Genomic DNA, 19,420 nt, shown 5'->3' on the forward strand with positions numbered 1-19,420 from the left:
GAGATGGTCTATTAGCAGCAACATCCTCTCCCCATCTGAGAATTCCTCCAGGCTCACTAGACACGTGGGGAGACCCTGTTGCTGAACTGAAGCGGGATCATTAAAGAGAAAAAGTGGATATAACATTTAACTAGTAAAATTAACTTAAAACACACACACTGTTGCAGTTAGGGTTACCATACGTCCGGTTTTTCCCGGACATGTCCTGCTTTTCGGCAATCAAACCCCCGTCCGGGGGGAATTGCCGAAAAGCCAAACATGTCCGGGAAAATGCCAGCCAGGCACTTCCCCTCCCGCGGCTGCTCTACTCCGCTCCTCCCCTCTCAGACTACCGGCTTCGGGCAGCCCCCCCTGCCTCTGGACCCCGAGTCGCGGGCCAGGCACTTCCCTTCCCGGGCTCCAGCTGAGCTGCTCCGCTCCTCCCCTGTCAGACTTTAAGAGCTGAGCTGCCCGAGCCAGCGCTACCGGCTTCGGGCAGCCCCCCCGCCTCCGGACCCCGAGCCGCCGGCCAGGCACTTCCCTTCCCGGGCTCCAGCTGAGCTGCTCCGGCGGCTCGGGGTCTGGAGGCAAGGGGGGCTGCCCGAAGCCGGTAGCGCTGGCTCGGGCAGCTCGGCTCTTAAAGTCTGAGAGGGGAGGAGCGGAGCACCTCCGCGGCTCTGCTCCTCCCCTGACACTTCGGCTCTGTTTAAGAGCTGGGCATGGGGGCTGCCCGAAGCCGGTAGCGCTCGGGCAGCCCGGCTCTTAAACAGAGCCGGCTGCCCGAGCGCTACCGGCTTCGGGTAGCCTCCATGCCTCCGGACCCTGCACCGCCGGAGCCCGGGAGCGGAAGTGCCCGGCTGGGGGCGCAGGGTCCGGAGGCATGGGGGCTGCCCGAAGCCCAAGCGCTACCGGCTTCATGGTTTGCCGGGCAGCCTCCAGACCCTGCGCCCCCGGCTGGGCGCTTCTCCTCCCGGGCTCCAGCTGCGCTGGGGAAGCACTGGCAGGAGGCGCAGGATCTTGGGGCTGCCCGGCAAACCGTGAAGCCGGTAGCGCTCGGGCAGCCCTTTCCCCTGGCTGGGAGTGGGAGGGAGGAGGGGGCGGAGTTAGGGCAGGGAAGGGGCGGAGTTGGGGCAGGGATGGGGATGGGGAAATGGGTGGGGCCAGGGCCCGTGGAGGGTCCTCTTTTTTTATTTAATAGATATGGTAACCCTAGTTGGAGTTATTCATAGAAGGGCTTTAAAATGTGTGTAAACTTGGGAGTGGTTAGATTGGCACTTCAAACATATTCTGAAATAGAATGCTTTGTACTGTTTTGGAAAATATAAGTGTTATCAATGAACAATAATAATCTTAAATACATTTCCTAAACATAGTAGAGAAGCATTATAATTTTTCTAAAATGAAATTATACTTTTCTTTTTTAGCATGAATCTAGAGAAATGTTACTGGGATTCAATATGGTGAATTACCGAGCATGTAAGAATTTGTGGAAAGCTTGTGTTGAGCATCACACATTCTTCCGATTGGACAGACCTCTGCCACCTCAGAAGAACTTTTTTGCACATTATTTTACTTTGGGTTCAAAGTTCCGGTACTGGTAAGTAATTGTTGGCTGCGATAAAGGCTGATATTGTGGGGTGTGAAGTTAGGAAAAGAAGTAATGGCTTGATCTGCAGAAAGGGAGATTTAGGTTACATGTTAGGAAAAGCTTTCTAATTATAAGGGTAGTTAAGCTCTGGAGTAGGCTTCCAAAGGAGGCTATGGAATCCCCATCATTTAAAGTTTTTAAAAACAGGTTAGACAAACACCTGTCAGGGATGATCTAGGTTTACTTGGTTATGCCACAGCACAGGGGGCTGAACTGGGTGATATCTCAAGGTCCCTTTCAGCCCTACATTTCTACATTTCAGGCTAGGCCTGTTACTCAGTGAGGGGGGAAAACAATAAATGAAAATGTGGAAATGACAGAAGTGTTTTATGACTTTTTTGTTTCAGTTTTCACCAAAAAAGTTAGTAGCGATTCAATGTTAAACATAGTCAATACCAGTGAAAATAAGGTAGGATCAGAGGCTAAAACAGGGAAAGAACAAGTTAAAAATTACTTAGACAAGTTAGATGTCTTCAAGTCACCAGGGCCTGATGAATAATCCTAGAATACTCAAGGAGCTGACTGAAGAGATATTTGAGCCATTAACCATCATCTTTGAAAAGTCATGGAAGACTGGAGAGATTCCTGAGGACTGAAAAAGGGCAAATATAGTGCCCATCTATAAAAAAGGAAATAAGGACAAACTGGGGAATTACAGACCAGTCAGCTTAATTTAAGTACCTGGAAAGATAATGGAGCAAGTAATTAAGCAATCAATTTCAAACACCTAGAAGAAGATAAGGTGAAAAGTAACAGTCAGCATGGATTTGTCAAGAACAAATTCTGTCAAATCAACCTAATAGCTTTCTTTGACAGGGAAACAAGCCTTGTGAATAGCGGGAAGAGGTAGATGTGGTAGATCTTGACTTTAGTAAGGCTTTTGATACTGTCTTGCATGACCTTCTGAACGAATTAGGAAAATACAACCTAGATGGAGCTACTATAAGGTGGGTGCATACCTGGTTGGAAAACCATTCCCAGAGAGTAATCATCAATGGTTCACAGTCAAGCAGGAAGGGCATATCGAGTGGGGTCTCACAGGGATCAGTTCTGGATCTGGTTCTGTTCAATATCTTCAGTGATTTAAATAATGGTATAGAGAGTACACTTATAAAGTTTGCGGATGATACCAAGTTGGAAGGGTTGCAAGTGCTTTGGGGAGGAGAGCATTAACATTCAAAATGATCTGGACAAACTGGAGAAATGGTCTGAAGTAAATAGGATGAAATTCAATAAGGACAAATGCAAAGTCAGTTGCATACATACAAAATGAGAAATGACTGCCTGGGAGGGAGTACTGCAGAAAGGGATCTAGGGATCAGAGTGGATTACAAGCTAAGTACAAGTCAACAGTGGAACACTGTTGCAAGAAAAAAAAAGCAAACATAATTCTGGGATGTATAAGGAGGAATAAGTCACTCTTCCACTCTACTCCGCGCAGATTAGACCTCAGCTGGAGTATTGTGTCCAGTTCTGGGTGCCACATTTCAGGAAAGATGTGGACAAATTCGAGAAGCTGCAGAGAAGAGCAACAAAAAAAATTAAAGGTCTAGAAAACATGACCTGTGAGGGAAGACTGAAAAAATTGGGTTTATTTAATCTGGAGAAGAGAAGTCTGAGAGGGGACAACAGTTTTCAAGTACATAAAAGGTTGTTACAAGGAGGAGGGAGAAAAACATTTCTGTTTCACTTCTGAGGATAGGACAAGAAGCAATGGACTTAAATTGCAACAGAGGTGGTTTCGGTTGGACATTAGGAAAAACTTCCTAACTGTCAGGGACTGGTTAAGCACTGGAATAAATTGCCTAAGGAGGTTGTGCAATTCCCATAATTGGAGACTTTTAAGAGCAGGTTAGACAAACACCTGTCAGGAATGGTCTAGATAATATTTAGTCCTGCCATGAGTGCAGAGGACTGGACTAGATGACCTCTCAAGGTCCTTCCAGTTCTACGATTCTATGATTCTACGTAGGAGAAGATGGCAGGAGAGGGAGGGAATACAACACAATTAATAAAAATAGGCTATTATTGGTAGGCTCTATTAAATTTGTCATAATTGAAGTAACTTTTGGCTCCCACAACTGATATTTTTCTCAGATTCACTTCTCACATATGCATAGTTCTGGTAGATAGTTTAAGACTTTTTAGATTACATCTGTATTTAGTATTTTCACCATCAAAAGGAAATGAAACAGGGAAATAGTGATGTTTATTGAGCTTGGATGGTGTTGTATATCATGTTCTAGCATCCTAGAAGATAACTAATTAATAATTGACATTGCTTATTAGATAATGTAAGTTTTTGTGGCAGTGACATGAAATTGATATTCACCTCATCTATGGTTGTTTTTCTTAGATATTTGTCTAAAATGTTTTGGAAATTTTATAATTGCAATATCAACAACTAGGATGAGACTGACATTTAAATTAGATTGTACATCTTTGTTGGCTACTAAAAGGGAAAACTCTTATCTGGTGAGTTGTTCTCAGAATATCTTCTGTCACATCTTCAAAATCATTGGCCTGGTCCCTCTGAAAGCTGACAGAACTGCTCTTCGGTACCCTGACAAGTGTGTATCCCGAAATCCTGTCTACATTAGATTAGCGGTTCTTTACTGGGTGTCCGTGGCCCCCAGGGGGTCCGCAAGCCCTTTCAACAGGGCCGCGGGGCCCCGCGGCTGAAGCCCCGATCCCCGGTGCCCCCCACGGAGCTGAAGCCCGGAGCCCTGGTGCTCCCTGTGGGGCAGAAGCCCTGAGCACATGGGCAGAACTGGGGACCTGGAGGGCATTGCCTTCCCCCCCAACTGTAGTGCAAGAGCACGGCAGTCCCAGGGGCAACTCTACACCTTTTGCCCCCGCCCTCTGGCCAGGTCAGAGGTGGGAAGCTGAAGCCGGAGCCAGGCACTGTGGGGCAGCTGCGGCTCTTGCTGTTGCCATGGCGGAGGCAGCGGCAGCATTCCTTCTTCTTCTGCTGGTGCCCCAGGTTGAAGCTGCTCCTCAGCTCCCTGCCCCCTTGGCTCCTGCAGAGGCAGCCAGTAGTAGCCCCCTGGGTGGGGAGACCTGGCTCTGTGGCTGGCAGACTCCTCTGGGAACAGGGACCACAGGGGAGTCCTCCCAGCACACAGCCCCTAATACTACTCTCTCTGCACCCTAAGCTATGCCCTCCCTGCACCCTGAGGTACCCACCTGCCCACACACAGCCCCAGCTATCCCATCCCTGCAAGTTGAGCTACCCCCATCTGCACACAGCCCCTAGCGACTCCCTACTTCCACCGTGAGCTACCTCCTGCCCTCACACAGCCCCTAGCAACCCCCTCCCTGAACTCTAAGCTGTTTTCAAACTTTTTGAGCTAAGCTTCCCACCTTTGAGTTATAATTTTTGATTGTGTGCTCCTCCCCAGCCCAGATAGGCTTTGTGGCCTGCTGAGGTGAGTCAGGGGGTGGAGGTGGCACTCCCTCCCTGGACCCCGCCATGTGGAGGTGGATCTAGCCCTGCTATCTCCCCCTCCATGGAAGTCAAACTATGCCTATGCCCAAGGCCCTGCCCTGGGGCGTCCCTGCCCCACTGGGCCCTGGAGTTTTTATAGCATGTCGAGGGGGCCTCAGAGAGAAAAAGGTTGAGAACCCCTGCACTAGATAACTGATAAATTACTGGGAACTACTGTTAGCATTGAGTCATTTTGAACTTGCAGTTGAAAATAGCTTAGTTGCTAGTATAGTCAGAGCTTGAGTGTAACTGTTTCAGTTGTGTATCTGTCAGACTTGCATCTACTTTATTACTTGTTACAATGTTGGCGAGAAAATGTTTCATTCCTAAAAAATGGTGAAAAATTACCTTTTAACATACAGGCTTGTTTCTGAAATTAATCCCAGTAAGTGTTTATATTTTTATGTTCTTCTTTGAGTGCTGTCCCTGTGGGAACTCCACATTAGGTCTTTGTGCGCTCCTGTGCTCATAATTGGAGACTTTTGGTAGCAGTGTCCAGTTACGTCACACAGGCGTGGTCCCTGTCTCGTGCCGCCTCAGGCGGTTAACTAGCGCTGTGCGACCAACCTTCTCCCCCACCCCCAGTTCCTTCTCTACCATCCTTGGCTATGAGTTGGAGCACTTAGAAGCGCCTCACTACTTAGTTCTTTAGCTCATTTACTACTGTTATTAGTTTAGATCAGGGGTAGGCAACCTATGGCACACGTGCCGAAGGCGGCACGCGAGCTGATTTTCAGTGGCACTCACACTGCCCAGGTCCTGGCCACCGGTCCGGGGAGCTCTGCATTTTAATTTAATTTGAAATCAAGCTTCTTAAACATTTTAAAAACCTTATATATTTTACATACAACAATAGTTTAGTTATATATTATAGACTTATAGAAAGAGACCTTCTAAAAACGTTAAAATGTATTACTGGCACGGGGAACCCTAAATTAGAGTGATTAAATGAAGATTCAGCGCACTACTTCTGAAAGGTTGCCGACCCCTGGTTTAGATAGTTGATTTGTTTTTCTTTGTACTTGGTCGCCTCTTTTAAAAAAAAAAAAAAAAAAAAAGTCTTACAGTTCAAAGTTAGTTTTCATTTAGCCCTTTAGGATAGTCAGCCTCCATGAGGGCAACGCCTTCCCTGACAGGAATGCCCAGTTTCCTGGGCTTTAAAAGTTGCCTCACTTGCAGACTCTCGATACCTGTTTCGGATGGACATGCTCAGTGTGTGCGCCACCTAGGCAAAACACACATTACACAGAAGTGTCCTCATTGCCTTAACTTAACTACCTGAACAAGAAAGGCTAGAGACTTGCAACTCAAACTCCTTCTCATGGAGAAGTCTCTCAGACTGATGTGTCAGCCTGAAGCCCAGACCCGCCGCCCTCCCCGCCCCCACCCCTGGACAAGCCTCGCCAACCATGCTTCTGACCAGGGTCCCTCCTCTGCTCAGACTTTTGATCAACCTGCTAAAAATGTGTCTAAAAAGTGGGTAACTACGCCCCCAACTACATCCCCAATGCAGGAATTGGCCAAGAAGTGCCGTTCCGCAATTGGGCAAACTGCACTGGCACCGACCGTACCTTCAGTGCCTGGAGCTGAGAGTGTGGGACCATCCGGCACTGCCAGTAATGCTAGAGCTAAGGACTCTAAAAGAGCCAGCTCGGACACAGGCGCTAAGTGGAAATCGAAACCGTATGCCTTGGCACCGACTCAGCCAAAGCCACGATCAACACACAGCGGCGTGGCACCAGTGCAGACCGTGGCTCAATCCTCAAACCCCAATGCATGCTCGGTGCACACGTTGGCATAGCTACAGTGCCGACATATGCGCCACAGCTCCCAGCACGACCACTCACACAGCCCCCGGTGCAGATCATGCAGACACTTTTCAACTTTTACTCCATCCCCTTTCTTTTCAAACCCCCTCCCCACCTTCCCTCCCCACCTTCCCTCCCTATCCCTCTTCAGGGACCCCTCTCATGAGCCTCTACTGTGTGAGGAGGTAAAAAATATAGGTAAGTAAATAACCTGAGTAAGGTGAAACTGAGATAGGGTGTGGTCTTAATGCCACCTTTTCCTTGAAGAATTGAGTATATGGAGGATCTGCCATTAAGGCCTGCAACTTGCTGACTCTTCTTGCAGATGTTCTAGCCACAAGGAAGGCTATCTTCACTGAGAGGAGAGCCTATGAACATGTTGCTTTCAGTTTGAATGGTGCCTCCAGTGCCTTAAGATCCCGCAGTGGTATTGCTTCCTTTACCAGTGGAAAAAGACGGATAATACCCTTTAAAAAATCTCACCATTGAAGGGTTTAACAATATCGACTTACCTTGAATGGGAGGATGAAAAACTGAGACCAAGTGAATATTAAGGAAGCTCAGAGTGAGGTCTAAAGATTTCAAATGCATTAGATAATCCAAAATGTCTTGAATCTGTGCTAACATGGGCTGAATTTGCTTGGACATTGCCCAAATCGAAAACCATTTCCATTAAAAGTATAGGTGGACCTTTTGGCTAGTTTTCTACTACTAAGCAGAATATCTCAAACTGCTTCCGAGCATAGCCCTTTATCTTCATCTAGCAATGCGGCATCCATGCAATGAGGTGCAGACTGCTCAACGCCGGATGAACAGCCTAGCCGTAAGAATGGCCATACTGAGTCAGACCAAAGGTCCATCTAGCCCAGTATCCTGTCTTCCAACAGTGGCCTATGCCAGGTGCCCCAGAGGGAATGAACAGAACAGGTAATCATCAAGTGTTGACCATTCCGAGCTTATGGCAAGCAAAGGCTAGGGACACTATCCTTGCCCAGCCCAGCTAATAGCCACTGATGGACCTATCCTCCATTAATTTATCTAGTTCTTTTTTGAACCCTGTATAGTCTTGGCCTTCACAACATCCTCTTGCAAGGAGTCCCACAGGTTGATTGTGCTTTGTGTGGAAAAAAAAACTTGCTTTTTGTTTATTTTAAACCTGCTGCCTATTAATTTCATTTGGTGACCCCTAGTTCCTATGTCATGAGGCTGCGAGTCTCTCATGGAGGTCACGGAAGTTGTGGATTCCGTGACTTTCCAGGACCTCCATGACTTCTGCAGCTGGCAGGTGTGACTGATCCCATGGCCACCCAAACAGCTCGGGCAGCCCAGAGCCAGCTGCGCCACCCCGCCCAGCAGCGGCAGCGGTCCGAGCTGTCTCTCCCCCCCCCCTGCCAGCAGCAGCGGTGGCAATCCTGGGTCGCCTCTCACTAGCAGCAGCGGTCCTGGGCCACTCCTTGCCAGCAGCAATAGCAGCGGTCCCAGATCTTCCTCCCCCCCCCCCCCCAAGCACCAGTGGGTGCCCCAGAGGCCCCTCTCCAGCACCAGCGGGTGCCCTGGCGCCCCACACCAGCTGGCACCCTGGAGGTCCCCCCCCAGCACCAGTGGGCACCCCAGAGCACCCAAGATTTAGTCAGGGGGTATATAGTACAAATCATGGACAAGTCACAGGGCCATGAATTTTTGTTTATTGCCCGTGACCTGTCCATGACTTTTACTAAAAATGCCCTTAGTTATGAGAGGTAGTAAATAATATTTCCTTATTTACTTTCTCCACCCCAGTCAGATTTTATAGACCTCTATCATATTCCCCATTAGTCGTCTCTTTTCTAAAATGAAAAGTCCCAGTCTTATTAATCTCTCCTCATACGGCAGCCGTTCCACATCCCTAATCATTTTTGTTGCCCTTTTCTGAACCTTTCCAATTCCAATACATCTTTTCTGAGATGAGGTGACCACATCTGCACGCAGTATTTAAGATGTGGGAGTACCATGGATTTATCTAGAGGCAATATGATATTTGCGGTCTTCTTATCTAACCCTTTCCTAATGATTCCCAACATTCTGTTCGCTTTTTTGACTGCCGCTGCATTGAGTGAATGTTTTCAGAGCACTATCTACAATGACTCCAAGATCTCTTTCTTGAGTGGTAACAGCTAATTTAGATCCCATCATTTTATATGTATAGTTGGAATTATGTTTTCCAATGTGCATTACTTAGCATTTATCGACATTGAATTTCATCTACCATTTTGTTGCCCAATCATGCAATTTTGTGAGATCCTTTTGTAACTCTTTGGAGTCTGCTTGGGACTTAGCTATCTTGAGTAGTTTCGTATTATCTGCAAATTTTGCCATCTCACCGTTTATCCCTTTTTCCAGATCATTTATGAATATGTTGAATAGGACTGGTCCCAGTACAGACCCCTTGGGGACGCCGCTATTTACCTCTCTCCATTCTGAAAAATGACCATTTATTCCTATCTTTTTACCAGTTACTGATCCATGAGAGGACCTTCCCTCTTATCCCATGGCTGCTTACTTTGCTTAAGAGCCTTTGGTGAGGAACCTTGTCAAAGGCTTTCTGAAAATCTAAGTACTCTATAGCCACTGGATTTCCTCTTGTCCATATGCTTGTTGACCCCCTCAAAGAATTCTAGTAGATTGGTGAGGCATGATTTCCCTTTACAAAAAACTATGTTGACTCTTCCCCCAAAAGTATGTTCATCTATGTGTCTGACAATTTTGTTTTTTTACTATAGTTTCAACCAGTTTGCCCAATACTGAAGTCAGACTTACTGACCTGTAATTGCCAGGATCACCTCTGGAGCCCTTTTTAAAAATTGGTGTCATGTTAGCTATCCTCCAGTCATTTGGTACAGAAGCTGATTTAAATGATAGGTTACAAACTACAGTTAGTGGTTCTGCAATTTCACATTTGAGTTCCTTCAGAGCTCTTGGGTGAATAACATCTGGTCCTGATGATTTATTACTGGTTAGTTTATCAATTTGTTCCAAAACCTCCTCTAATGACACCTCAATCTGGGACTGTTCCTCAGATTTGTCACCTAAAAAGAATGGCTCAGTTTTGGGAATCTCCCTCACATCCTCAACCGTGAAGGACGATGCAGAGAAGTCATTTAGTTTCTCCGTAATGGCCTTATCGTCTTTGAGTGCTTCTTTAGTATCTTGATCCTCCAGTGGCCCCACTGGTTGTTTATTAGCCTTTCTGCTTATGGTGTACTTTCCAAAAGTAATAGCAAAAAAATGTTTGTCTTTGGCTAGCTGTTCTTCTTTGGGTGATTGCTCATGTGTATTCCACAATAGGTGTGCATGCTCGTCACGTGCACCGGTGCCGGAAGTTTTTCCCCTAGCAGTACCGGTAGGGGGGAGCGCCCCCCACGACCCCTGGAGTGGCGCCTACCTGGCGCGGTATAAGGGGAGCTGTGCGCTCCCCCCACCCTCAGTTCCTCCTTGCCACCAGTGAAGGTGCGTTGGAACTGCTCTGCTCCAGTTTTGCTGTAGCTCGTCCCCAGAACTGTTCATTCATTTAGTACCTGTAGTTAGTTTAGTCAGTCAGTGAGCCCAGGCCGGGGCACGCCCCGAGCCCCGGGATTTAAGTCATGCGGTTCTTGTCGGCGTTCTATGCCAAGAAGTGACCCGCACACAGACTGTTTGCGCTGCTTGGCAGAAACCCATATCGGCGAGAGGTGCAAGATTTGCAAATCATTTAAGCCTCGGACCAAAAGAGAAAGGGACATTAGGCTCCGAGCCATTCTGATGGAGTCGGCGCTGACCTCGACCCTGGTACGCCGCTCCGAGCCGGTACTGGGCACCGCGGTGTTGGTACGCGGTGATCCACCTATGCCATCGACTAGTTGGCACCGCACCCCATCCATGGGGCACACCAGGAGGGCCAAGAAGACTCCCTGTTCGCAGCAGCACCGAGGGAAATCTGGGACAGAGGCTAGGCCCATGTTGGGCAGTCCTCAATCCCCACTGGGACCTAGGCCCCTGACTCACGTAGAGCGGAGTAGGTTGGTCCCTTTGGAACAGGCCTCTCTGGATGTCCGGATGCCGTCCACCCCTGAAGCCCTCCAGGCGGCCCGGGACGTCTTGTCCATGCTGGTGCCTGGAGCACCGCCAATGTTGGCCCCATGCTCCAGAGACAAGCCTATGCTGGGATCTCCGCAGTCGCCCCCGGCTTGGTACTCATCTTGGTCAAGGGAACGTTCCCGATGCCAATCACCGCCCTTCATCCGCTCGGGGCAGAGTCCACATGGATTGCCCTCGACGCCGACCAGACTCTCGGGCTGGGTTCTGTCCTGCCCGGACTCGCAGCACCGGTCCTCCTCAGAGAGTAGACATTGACAGGACCGCAGTGGACGTCGTCATCAGTCCCTGTCTCGGAGAGGGTACCACAGTAAGTCACGGCACGGTCGTCGACGCCATTCCCGCTTGGGCTCCTGCTCCAAGTCTCCACCAAAGCACCAGAGCCCCGGGCGTTGATCGCCGGCGCCTCGCTGTCGTGGGTCCGCCCGTTGAGGCCGTTTGCGGAGCAGCTATTACCATCGGTATCGGTCCCGGTCCCGTGACCATCGAGATCGCAGTCCTGTGACCTTCGCAGATCCCAGCACCACTGCTCCTCCTGGTCAAGAGACAGCAGCGGATCCTACGCCAGCCCAGTCTCCGTTCGTAGCCCTCCTTCGACGGGCCAGACCAGTCAACCAGGCCCTGCCGGTGCCACAGCAGGTGTAGTGGCACCAAGCGTCATGGCTGGCCCAGTGGTACCAGTGGGCACCGTGGCTTCCAGCGCAGCCCTCGGTGGCCGGAGCTTCGGAAGCACCATCGGCCTCCCTCTCCAGACCCCTGAGAAATTAGTCGGTGGGACGCTCGTCCTCGGTACCATGCCCGGAGTCCAACCAGGTCGTGGATCCTCCGGTGCCAGCCGACACCCAAAGCACCGCACCGGCCTCTTCACCCTGCCTGGAGGAGGCGATTGTGGCCCCACCTTCCTCCATCCCACAGGAGGACTTCAGGGCCCACCAAGAGCTCTTAAAGAGGGCAGCAAGTCTCCACCTCCAGGCAGAGGAGATGGAGGAGCCCTCAGACTCCCCGTTGAGCGTGTTGTCCCCACTGGCACTGGGTAGGGTGGCCTTGCCGCTCCATGAAGGGGTGGCTAAAATTTCAAATGCCCTGTGGCAAACACCGACCTCATTGGCCCCTATATCGAAAAAGGCAGAACGCAAGTACTTTGTACCCACTAAAGGGCATGAGTATCTATATACCCACCTGGCGCCCAACTCCCTGGTGGTTGAGTCGGTCAACCATTAGGAACGACAGGGTCAGCCAGCCCCGACCCCAAAGAACAAACACTCTCGGAGACTGGACTCTTTCGGAAGAAAAATTTATTCGTTTTCGTGCTTCCAGTTACGATCGGCAAACCATCAGGCCCTCGTGGGTCGGTATGAATTTAATCTGTGGGGCTCCCTGCCTAACTTTGAGGTCTCCCTCCAGGAGCATAAGAAGGAGTTCAGGGCGCTGGTGGAGGAAGGGGCAACGGCAGCTCGGGCTTCCCTGCGGGCTGCCTTGGATGCTGTGGACACGGCCGCACGTTTAGCGGCCTCCATGGTGTGCATGAGACGGGCGTCATGGCTCCTGCTCTCCGGGCTCTCCAGCGAGGTGCAATCTTCCATGCAGGATCTCCCGTTTGATGGGAAGGCTCTGTTCGCAGAGGAAACAGATACAAGGCTGCATGGAATGAAAGACTCTCGCACGACCTTCCAGACCTTAAGTATCAGGGGGTAGCTGTGTTAGTCTGTATCTACCAAAACATTTAGATTTATTTGGGCATAAGCTTTTGTGGGTAAAAACCTCACTACTACTACTTTCACTCTATGCATCTGAAGAAGTGAGGTTTTTACCCACGAAAGCTTATGCCCAAATAAATCTGTTAGTCTTTAAGGTGCCACCAGACTCCTTGTTGTTTTTCCAGACCTTGGGTCTCTATGTTCTGGCTCCAGCAAAACCTAAGTTCAAGCCGCAGCAGATGCCGCCCCCGGCCGCCCTCCAGAAGTACGAGGCCGCCCATAAGAAGCAACGGGACTATAAGAGATGCCCTCACAAGCAGTCTCCACCTGCCCTCCAGCCTGGATCCTCCAAGGGCAAGCAGGCGGGGAAAAGGCGATTTTGATGGGACACTCAGGGGCAACCCACCAGTCCTCATCAGGGATCCAACCCCAATAAAGCTTCCCTTCTCCAACTGGTTCTGTGCTTTCCTTCCAGAATGGTCTCAGCTCACTTCAGACCGAAGGGTCCCCAACGCCATCTCCCGGGGTTACACCCTCCAGTTAACCTCCTCCCCGCCCAACCACTCTCTGCCCCCGTCTCTCCTGCGGGACCCCTCGCACGAAACTCTGCTTGAGCAGGAGGTGGGGCGGCTCCTAGGACTACGAGTGATAGAAGCGGTGCCCGAGGAGTTCATGGGCAAGGGGTACTTACTCCTGTTATTTCCTTATCCCGAAGGCCAAAGGGGGTCTCAGGCCCATAGTGGATCTACGGGGTCTGAACCAGTACATGGTGAAGCTCAAGTTCCACTGGGGTCTCAAAGGACATGTGACCGTGTCACAGGATACTGGAATCCATCTAAAATCTGGTACCTTTCCATTTAGAAGGAGGGGTGGGGACCCAGAGAGACAAAAGATTCCTGCCTTGTTCAAAAGCTATAAAAGGGGGGTGGAACAGAACAAAGGGGGCTGCAGTCATGAGAACACCCCTGCTTTCCACCTAAGTAATGTCTGCTGTAACTAACAAGCATTGTACCAGGGGAAAGGGTTGGGCCCAGACTAGGTTATTGGAAGCTTATTTGAACATCTCTGAGGGTGAGATTTACTTGTATATCTCTAGCCCGAAATAACACGAATTCGGATATAACGCGGTAAAGCAGTGCTCTGGGGAGGGGGGGGGGGGGGGCTGCGCACTCCGGTGGATCAAAGCAAGTTCAGTATAACGCGGTTTCACCTATAACACGGTAAGATTTTTTGGCTCCCGAGGACAGCGTTATATCGGGGTAGAGGTGTACTTGAAACCACTTAAATCCTACTTTTTTTATACTTAATAAAATCACGTTTTTGTTTATTAGTAAACCCAGAGTAAGTGATTAATACCTGGGGGAGCAAACAGCTGTGCAAATCTCTCTATCAGTGTTATAGAGGGTGGACAATTTATGAGTTTACCCTGTATAAGCTTTATACAGAGTAAAACGGATTTATTTGGGGTTTGTATCCCATTGGGGTCTGGGTACTGGAGATAGGTGACCTGCTGAGCAGTTTTTGGTTAAAGTCTGCAGCTTTGTAGGCGTGGACCAGACCTAGGTCTGTGTTGCATCAGGCTAGCGTGTCTGGCTCAACAAGGCAGTGTTCTGGAGTCCGAAGCTGGCAGGGAAAACGGGCTCAGAGGTAATTCCAGCACGTCAGGTGACAGTTCCGAGGGGGTCTCTGTGATCGAACCAGTCACAAGGGCATCCCACTGGAAGAAACCACCTAACTGCTAACTAATGGTACTAACTATAATTATATACAAAGAAAGTCACAAAGAGCTATGAAGACAAATGTAAGGAAAGATCATGCTAAGAGCTCCAACTCTAGCCGAAGATGGTGAGAAGGAGGTTGGGACGGTGCAGCCCTTATATAGCCATGGGAGGGGCTATACAGGGAGGGGCATTGAAGTCTGCACGAGGAGGAGGTGCTTTGAGCACAGAGACAGAGATTCCAGACAGAGCTCAGAGTCCACCTATAAGAACAGATAATATAAAGTGTCTGGAAATAAAACCATCACTCTCTGCATGGTGTCATGGACTGGTAAGGATATGGAGCAGCTTATGACACAGATACAAACTTCTCCAACACTGACCCCAGCTCAAGTGACACATTCTTGGTTTTGATGTGCCCCTAGGAGAACTGGGATCGTCATTGATGTCAAAGCACCTACTAGTACAGATTCCATTACAGAGAACGTCATATGCAGCTGAGCTGCCCCTAGAGAAGATATATTCCTACTCTCTGTCCTTGGAGCATATGTTCTCTCATTCTTCAGCAGAGAATCCTCTCCTCTGAGGTCAGTGATGAACACCACAGAAAACTATACTAGTTTTCCCTGCAGGGCTCAGACGCTGTGAGCTCATCAGGAAAGACACTGGCCGGGCCAAAAATACACAAGTCAGCCATATTACATTATGGCACCACAGCCCTATTGAAGATACTGTAGTACACCATGCTCAACGACGAGGTCACTTCCCTCATCACTTGTCTCTGGCCAGATTACCTACGCCAGAAGATCAAGAAAAAGGGATCAGAAACAATAGCAACCTATATCACCTCTACAGGTACTCATCTTCATTGCCTGATGAAGCAGTACTGGTAACAGATGACTTAAAAGCATTCAAGAATCTTGTTAGGATTGCTGAATTCTTCGAGTGCTGGCACCTGTGTATATTCCACTGTGTGTACACATGCACTCCTTTTGAGACCAGAGAATTCTTGCAAGCACCGTTCTCCTCATGCTCCGCATGGGGAGTATAAGGGGCATGGTGGACTGACTGCCTCTCTAGCTCCTTCTTACAGCTGCATGGCCTGAGTTGGCACCATGGATGGACACCTCCCAGTGTCCAGAGCTTCTCCTTTCTCTTCAAGCTGAGGCAGTTTTGGCTGTCAGACTTGTTGCAGATAGCCCCTTGTGCACCTCCCAACCTGCCCTGACATAATATCTCAGAATAAAAGTCAGATGTTGCACCTGATGCCTTGAATTTTGACTGCTGAGCACTACTGATAGAGTGTTCCCTCAAGACTAACTTCTCAAATGGAAAATATATTCTATATGAGCCATCCAAAATGATACAGGCCCAGGGGAGGCCCTGAGACTCATCGACTTTAAGGACAGAAGAGACCATCATGATTAAGGTTTAAGATTTTTTCACTGTTATTTTTAATAAAAGTCACAGACGCAGGCAATAAACAAAAATTCATGGAACCCTGTGACATTTCTGTGACTTTTACTAAATATAAGGGCAGGAGGTTTGACAGGGGAAAGACTGAAGCTCAAGCAGAGGGGAAGAGAGTCTGAGCCTTGCTTCTGGGGTGTGTGGGGGGCGGGGAGGAGTCCAGGACCCACCACTGTGGTGGGTGATAGCTCTGGGGCCCCTGCCGCAGCCCCAGTGGCTTGGAGCTCAGGGGTCCCTGCTGCCCGTGGTAGCTGACAGCACTGGGGGTCCCGTGTCTGTCTCTCCCCTCCCCTCACCCCCCTGGCAGCTCGCATATCCTGGGTCTTGTAGACCATGCTCTCTCTTTTATTGTTGTTTGGTTTTTTTTAAGATAAGGAATGATCATTGTTATTCTGGGAAAATAGCTTAACATAGATACCTATTCCCCCAACCACTTTGGCCTCAGAGTTCTGTGTAATTATTTTGTTAAATTGTTTTAAGGAATAGAGGCAGGGAAGTTACTGTCCATCGGGTAACTGAGGCAGATGTACTCCTCTAATGATGAGGCAGTGCAATAGTTAAGACCTTCAAGCTATGCAGAAATTTGACCCATATTCATAATAGGAATATGATCCACAAGTTGATGATCTATTGTCACTAGATACCTTTTACAAAAATGCTACAATGACAAGTAACTAACTTCCTGTTCTTTTATAGGCATAGGCTTTTAAAAGGCCTGTTTAGTGGCATTTACAAGTGTCAAAGTAAACCCTTATCTGACTCATGAAGCAATGTTTTTCTGTTTTGTTTTGGAATTTTTTTTAAATTAGCAAGATGTCCTCTTTTGGTCATTAATAGAACTAATTTTTCTACCTGAATTTCTCTGTTTATTAGTAGTTAGCTGCAGTTCTTCCTGTTCTAGGATGGTGAGTAGGGCCATATTATCTATTTTGCTAACTACAGAATTACCTGCCCCAGAATCCTGCCGTGTGTGCACCTGAAGTTCAAGAGTGAACTCAAAACTGGCTCCTTAAAGGAAGTAGGGAGCAATACAGAGAGCATGCTCTTTGTTTTAGTAGTGTTTGTGGCAGGGAGGATTTACAGTATTAAGTGCCTCCAAAGGGTGAAAGTATGTGATGTAGGTCGCTTGCTCTGACTGCATTAAAATGGAAAAAGAGATAGAGCTTTATTTTGTAGATGGAATAAATATTACTAAATCTCTCTGTGTTACAAAACAGATTTTAAGGTGAAAGAAGAGACTTGGGTTTGAATACGTAAATCCAAATTCCACCCTTAGTAAAACCCACTGAAGTCAGTGGGATGGTTTGGACATAACTGAGAGCGTAATTTAGCATTTAAGCTGAGGAGGTACAGCTTGCCTATATTTATTAAGTAGAGAAGTTTCTTTTACATTTCCAATGTTGTAATTTTCTTTCAGTGGGAGGACAGAGGTCCAGTCTGTGCAGTATGGTAAAGAAAAAGCAAACAAAGACAGGGTATTTGCCAGGTAAGCTATTTACATTTGTTTGTATGGAATTTAATTATGTGGTAATTAATACTTCTTTCAACTTAGACTTTTTAGTAGGTTACTTGGTGGTAATTTTGACACATGCTAGAGCACTTCAATAAGCTTCCTCCGAATACCAGTATATTTGGATGGAGATGTTATGATAAACTACTTTTCTCTGTTTTTTTTTTTTTTTTTTTTTTTTTTTTTTAAATAATGGACATGCAAGCTTTATCTCTTGTGAGCTGATCTTTTGGTGGAGTTTAACCCATACCAAGGAGTTATAATTTGAATACTGGAACGTATCTTTTTATCTGAGGGGGGCAGAAGCGGTAGGGAATCACATAACCGAAAAAAGGATACTCCGGTTTCTTCCTTTTTATGTGTTTGCAAAAAAAAGATTGCAAACTCTTCAGGGTGGGAACTGTCTTCCAATCTGTACAGTACCTAGCACAGTGGGGGGCCACAGTACAAATAATAATAAAATTTTCTACAAGAAGAATTTTCTTACCTTCATTCTGTTGAAAGCTTATGAGTTTATGGGTATGTTCATTCAGTGATAATATTCTAAAATTGTAATTCCCTTTAAAATATTTGCCCGAAATGCCCAGTTTTTTATAAATGTGTGCTTCACTATAACCTCTACTACTGTAATTTTGCTATGAATTCTCCTGAGAATGCCTTCAGAAGTGATTCATTATATCATAATTGGCTGACTGTAGAAACTGTTCTGCAGTATTGTAATTCTAATTATTATTTTTCTGCTGGATTCCATAGTGTCCACAATATGCTAGGCACTTTACAAACAAAAGGAGCATTGCTCCTGCCCTGAAGAGTTTACAATCTGAGACAAAGGGTAGGGAAATGGAAAACAATGTATGTGTAAAATAGCTAAACTGGTGATTGTCCATCTCTTGGAAATAAAATGTTTTAATGAGACAATACGAAGATTTGTAGGTCTCCTGTTCTGATTTACCCACATTCTGCCATGTATTTCATGTCATAGCAGTCTCGGATGATGACCCAGCACATGTTTGTTTTATGAATACATTCACAGCAGATTTGACAAAACACAAAGAAGGTACCAATGTGAGATTTCTAAGGCTATGTCGACCTATGCTATGCAACTCCAGCTACGTGAATAACGTAGTTGGAGTCGACATACCTTAGGTCGAGTTACTGCAGGATCTACACTGCGTCGACTTACCTTACTCTTCTCATTGGGGGTAGAGTACAGGGGTCAACTGGAGAGCAATCTGCAGTCGATTTGATGGGTCTTTACTAGGCTACAACAGTGCCATACAGAAGCCTGTTCTCACTTTCAGGTGACATTGTAAACAAGACGTGGGAAACATTATCTCCTGCAAATTGTAACCAAACTTGTTTTAGCGACTGGCTGAAGTAGGACTGAGTGGACTTGTAGGTTCTAAAGTTTTACATTGTTTTGTTTTTGAATGCAGTTATATTTTGTATATAATCCTACATTTGTAAGTTCAACTTTCATTATAAAGAGATTGCAGTATAGTACTTATATTAGGTTGTAATAAAAAAAATAAAACGAGCACTGTATTCTGTGTTGTAATTGAAATCAATATATTTGAAAATGTAGAAAACATCCAATAAGATTTAAATAAATGGTATTCTATTAGTGTTTAAGAGTGCAATTAATTGCGCAATTAATTTTTTTAATCGCTTGACAGCCCTATAAATTAGCCTTCGAGCTAGCCAATATTATGGCTCAAAGTGCTGTCACATGGAAGTCAAAGCTTGAAAACTTTCCAAAGAACTACAGTACAGGGTAACAATTTTGTTGCAGATAGTTTAAAACAAAACTAAGATTAAAGCCAGTTTATTATTATTTTTCTCTCTAATCCAGAGAAAAAGTATTTCTTTTGGATGGCCGTCAAAATCGGAACAGCTACTTTTGGCTTAATATCCAAAGGTGTTTTCCCATTTATGCTCAGTAGGTGTGAGAGAACATCCTGGGATCTTTCACGTTCTATTGACTAGAAATGGA

At 47.1% G+C, this 19,420-nt stretch overlaps 1 protein-coding gene across 13 annotated transcripts in view; it reads left to right on the plus strand.

Moving 5' to 3' along the window:
* The window catches only part of PTPN4 (protein tyrosine phosphatase non-receptor type 4), a 227,045-nt gene that overhangs the window by 134,711 nt on the left and 72,914 nt on the right, over positions 1–19,420 (plus strand). For all 13 annotated transcript variants that reach the window (XM_065560477.1, XM_065560487.1, XM_065560482.1 and 10 more), the window contains 2 exons: positions 1,404–1,576; positions 17,335–17,403. In XM_065560477.1, the coding sequence (XP_065416549.1) occupies positions 1,404–1,576; positions 17,335–17,403 (242 nt within the window). The remainder of the gene's footprint in view (positions 1–1,403; positions 1,577–17,334; positions 17,404–19,420) is intronic.

The sequence above is a fragment of the Chrysemys picta genome, chromosome 11, assembly GCF_011386835.1.
Source record: "Chrysemys picta bellii isolate R12L10 chromosome 11, ASM1138683v2, whole genome shotgun sequence".
Classification (NCBI taxonomy): Eukaryota; Metazoa; Chordata; order Testudines; family Emydidae; genus Chrysemys; species Chrysemys picta.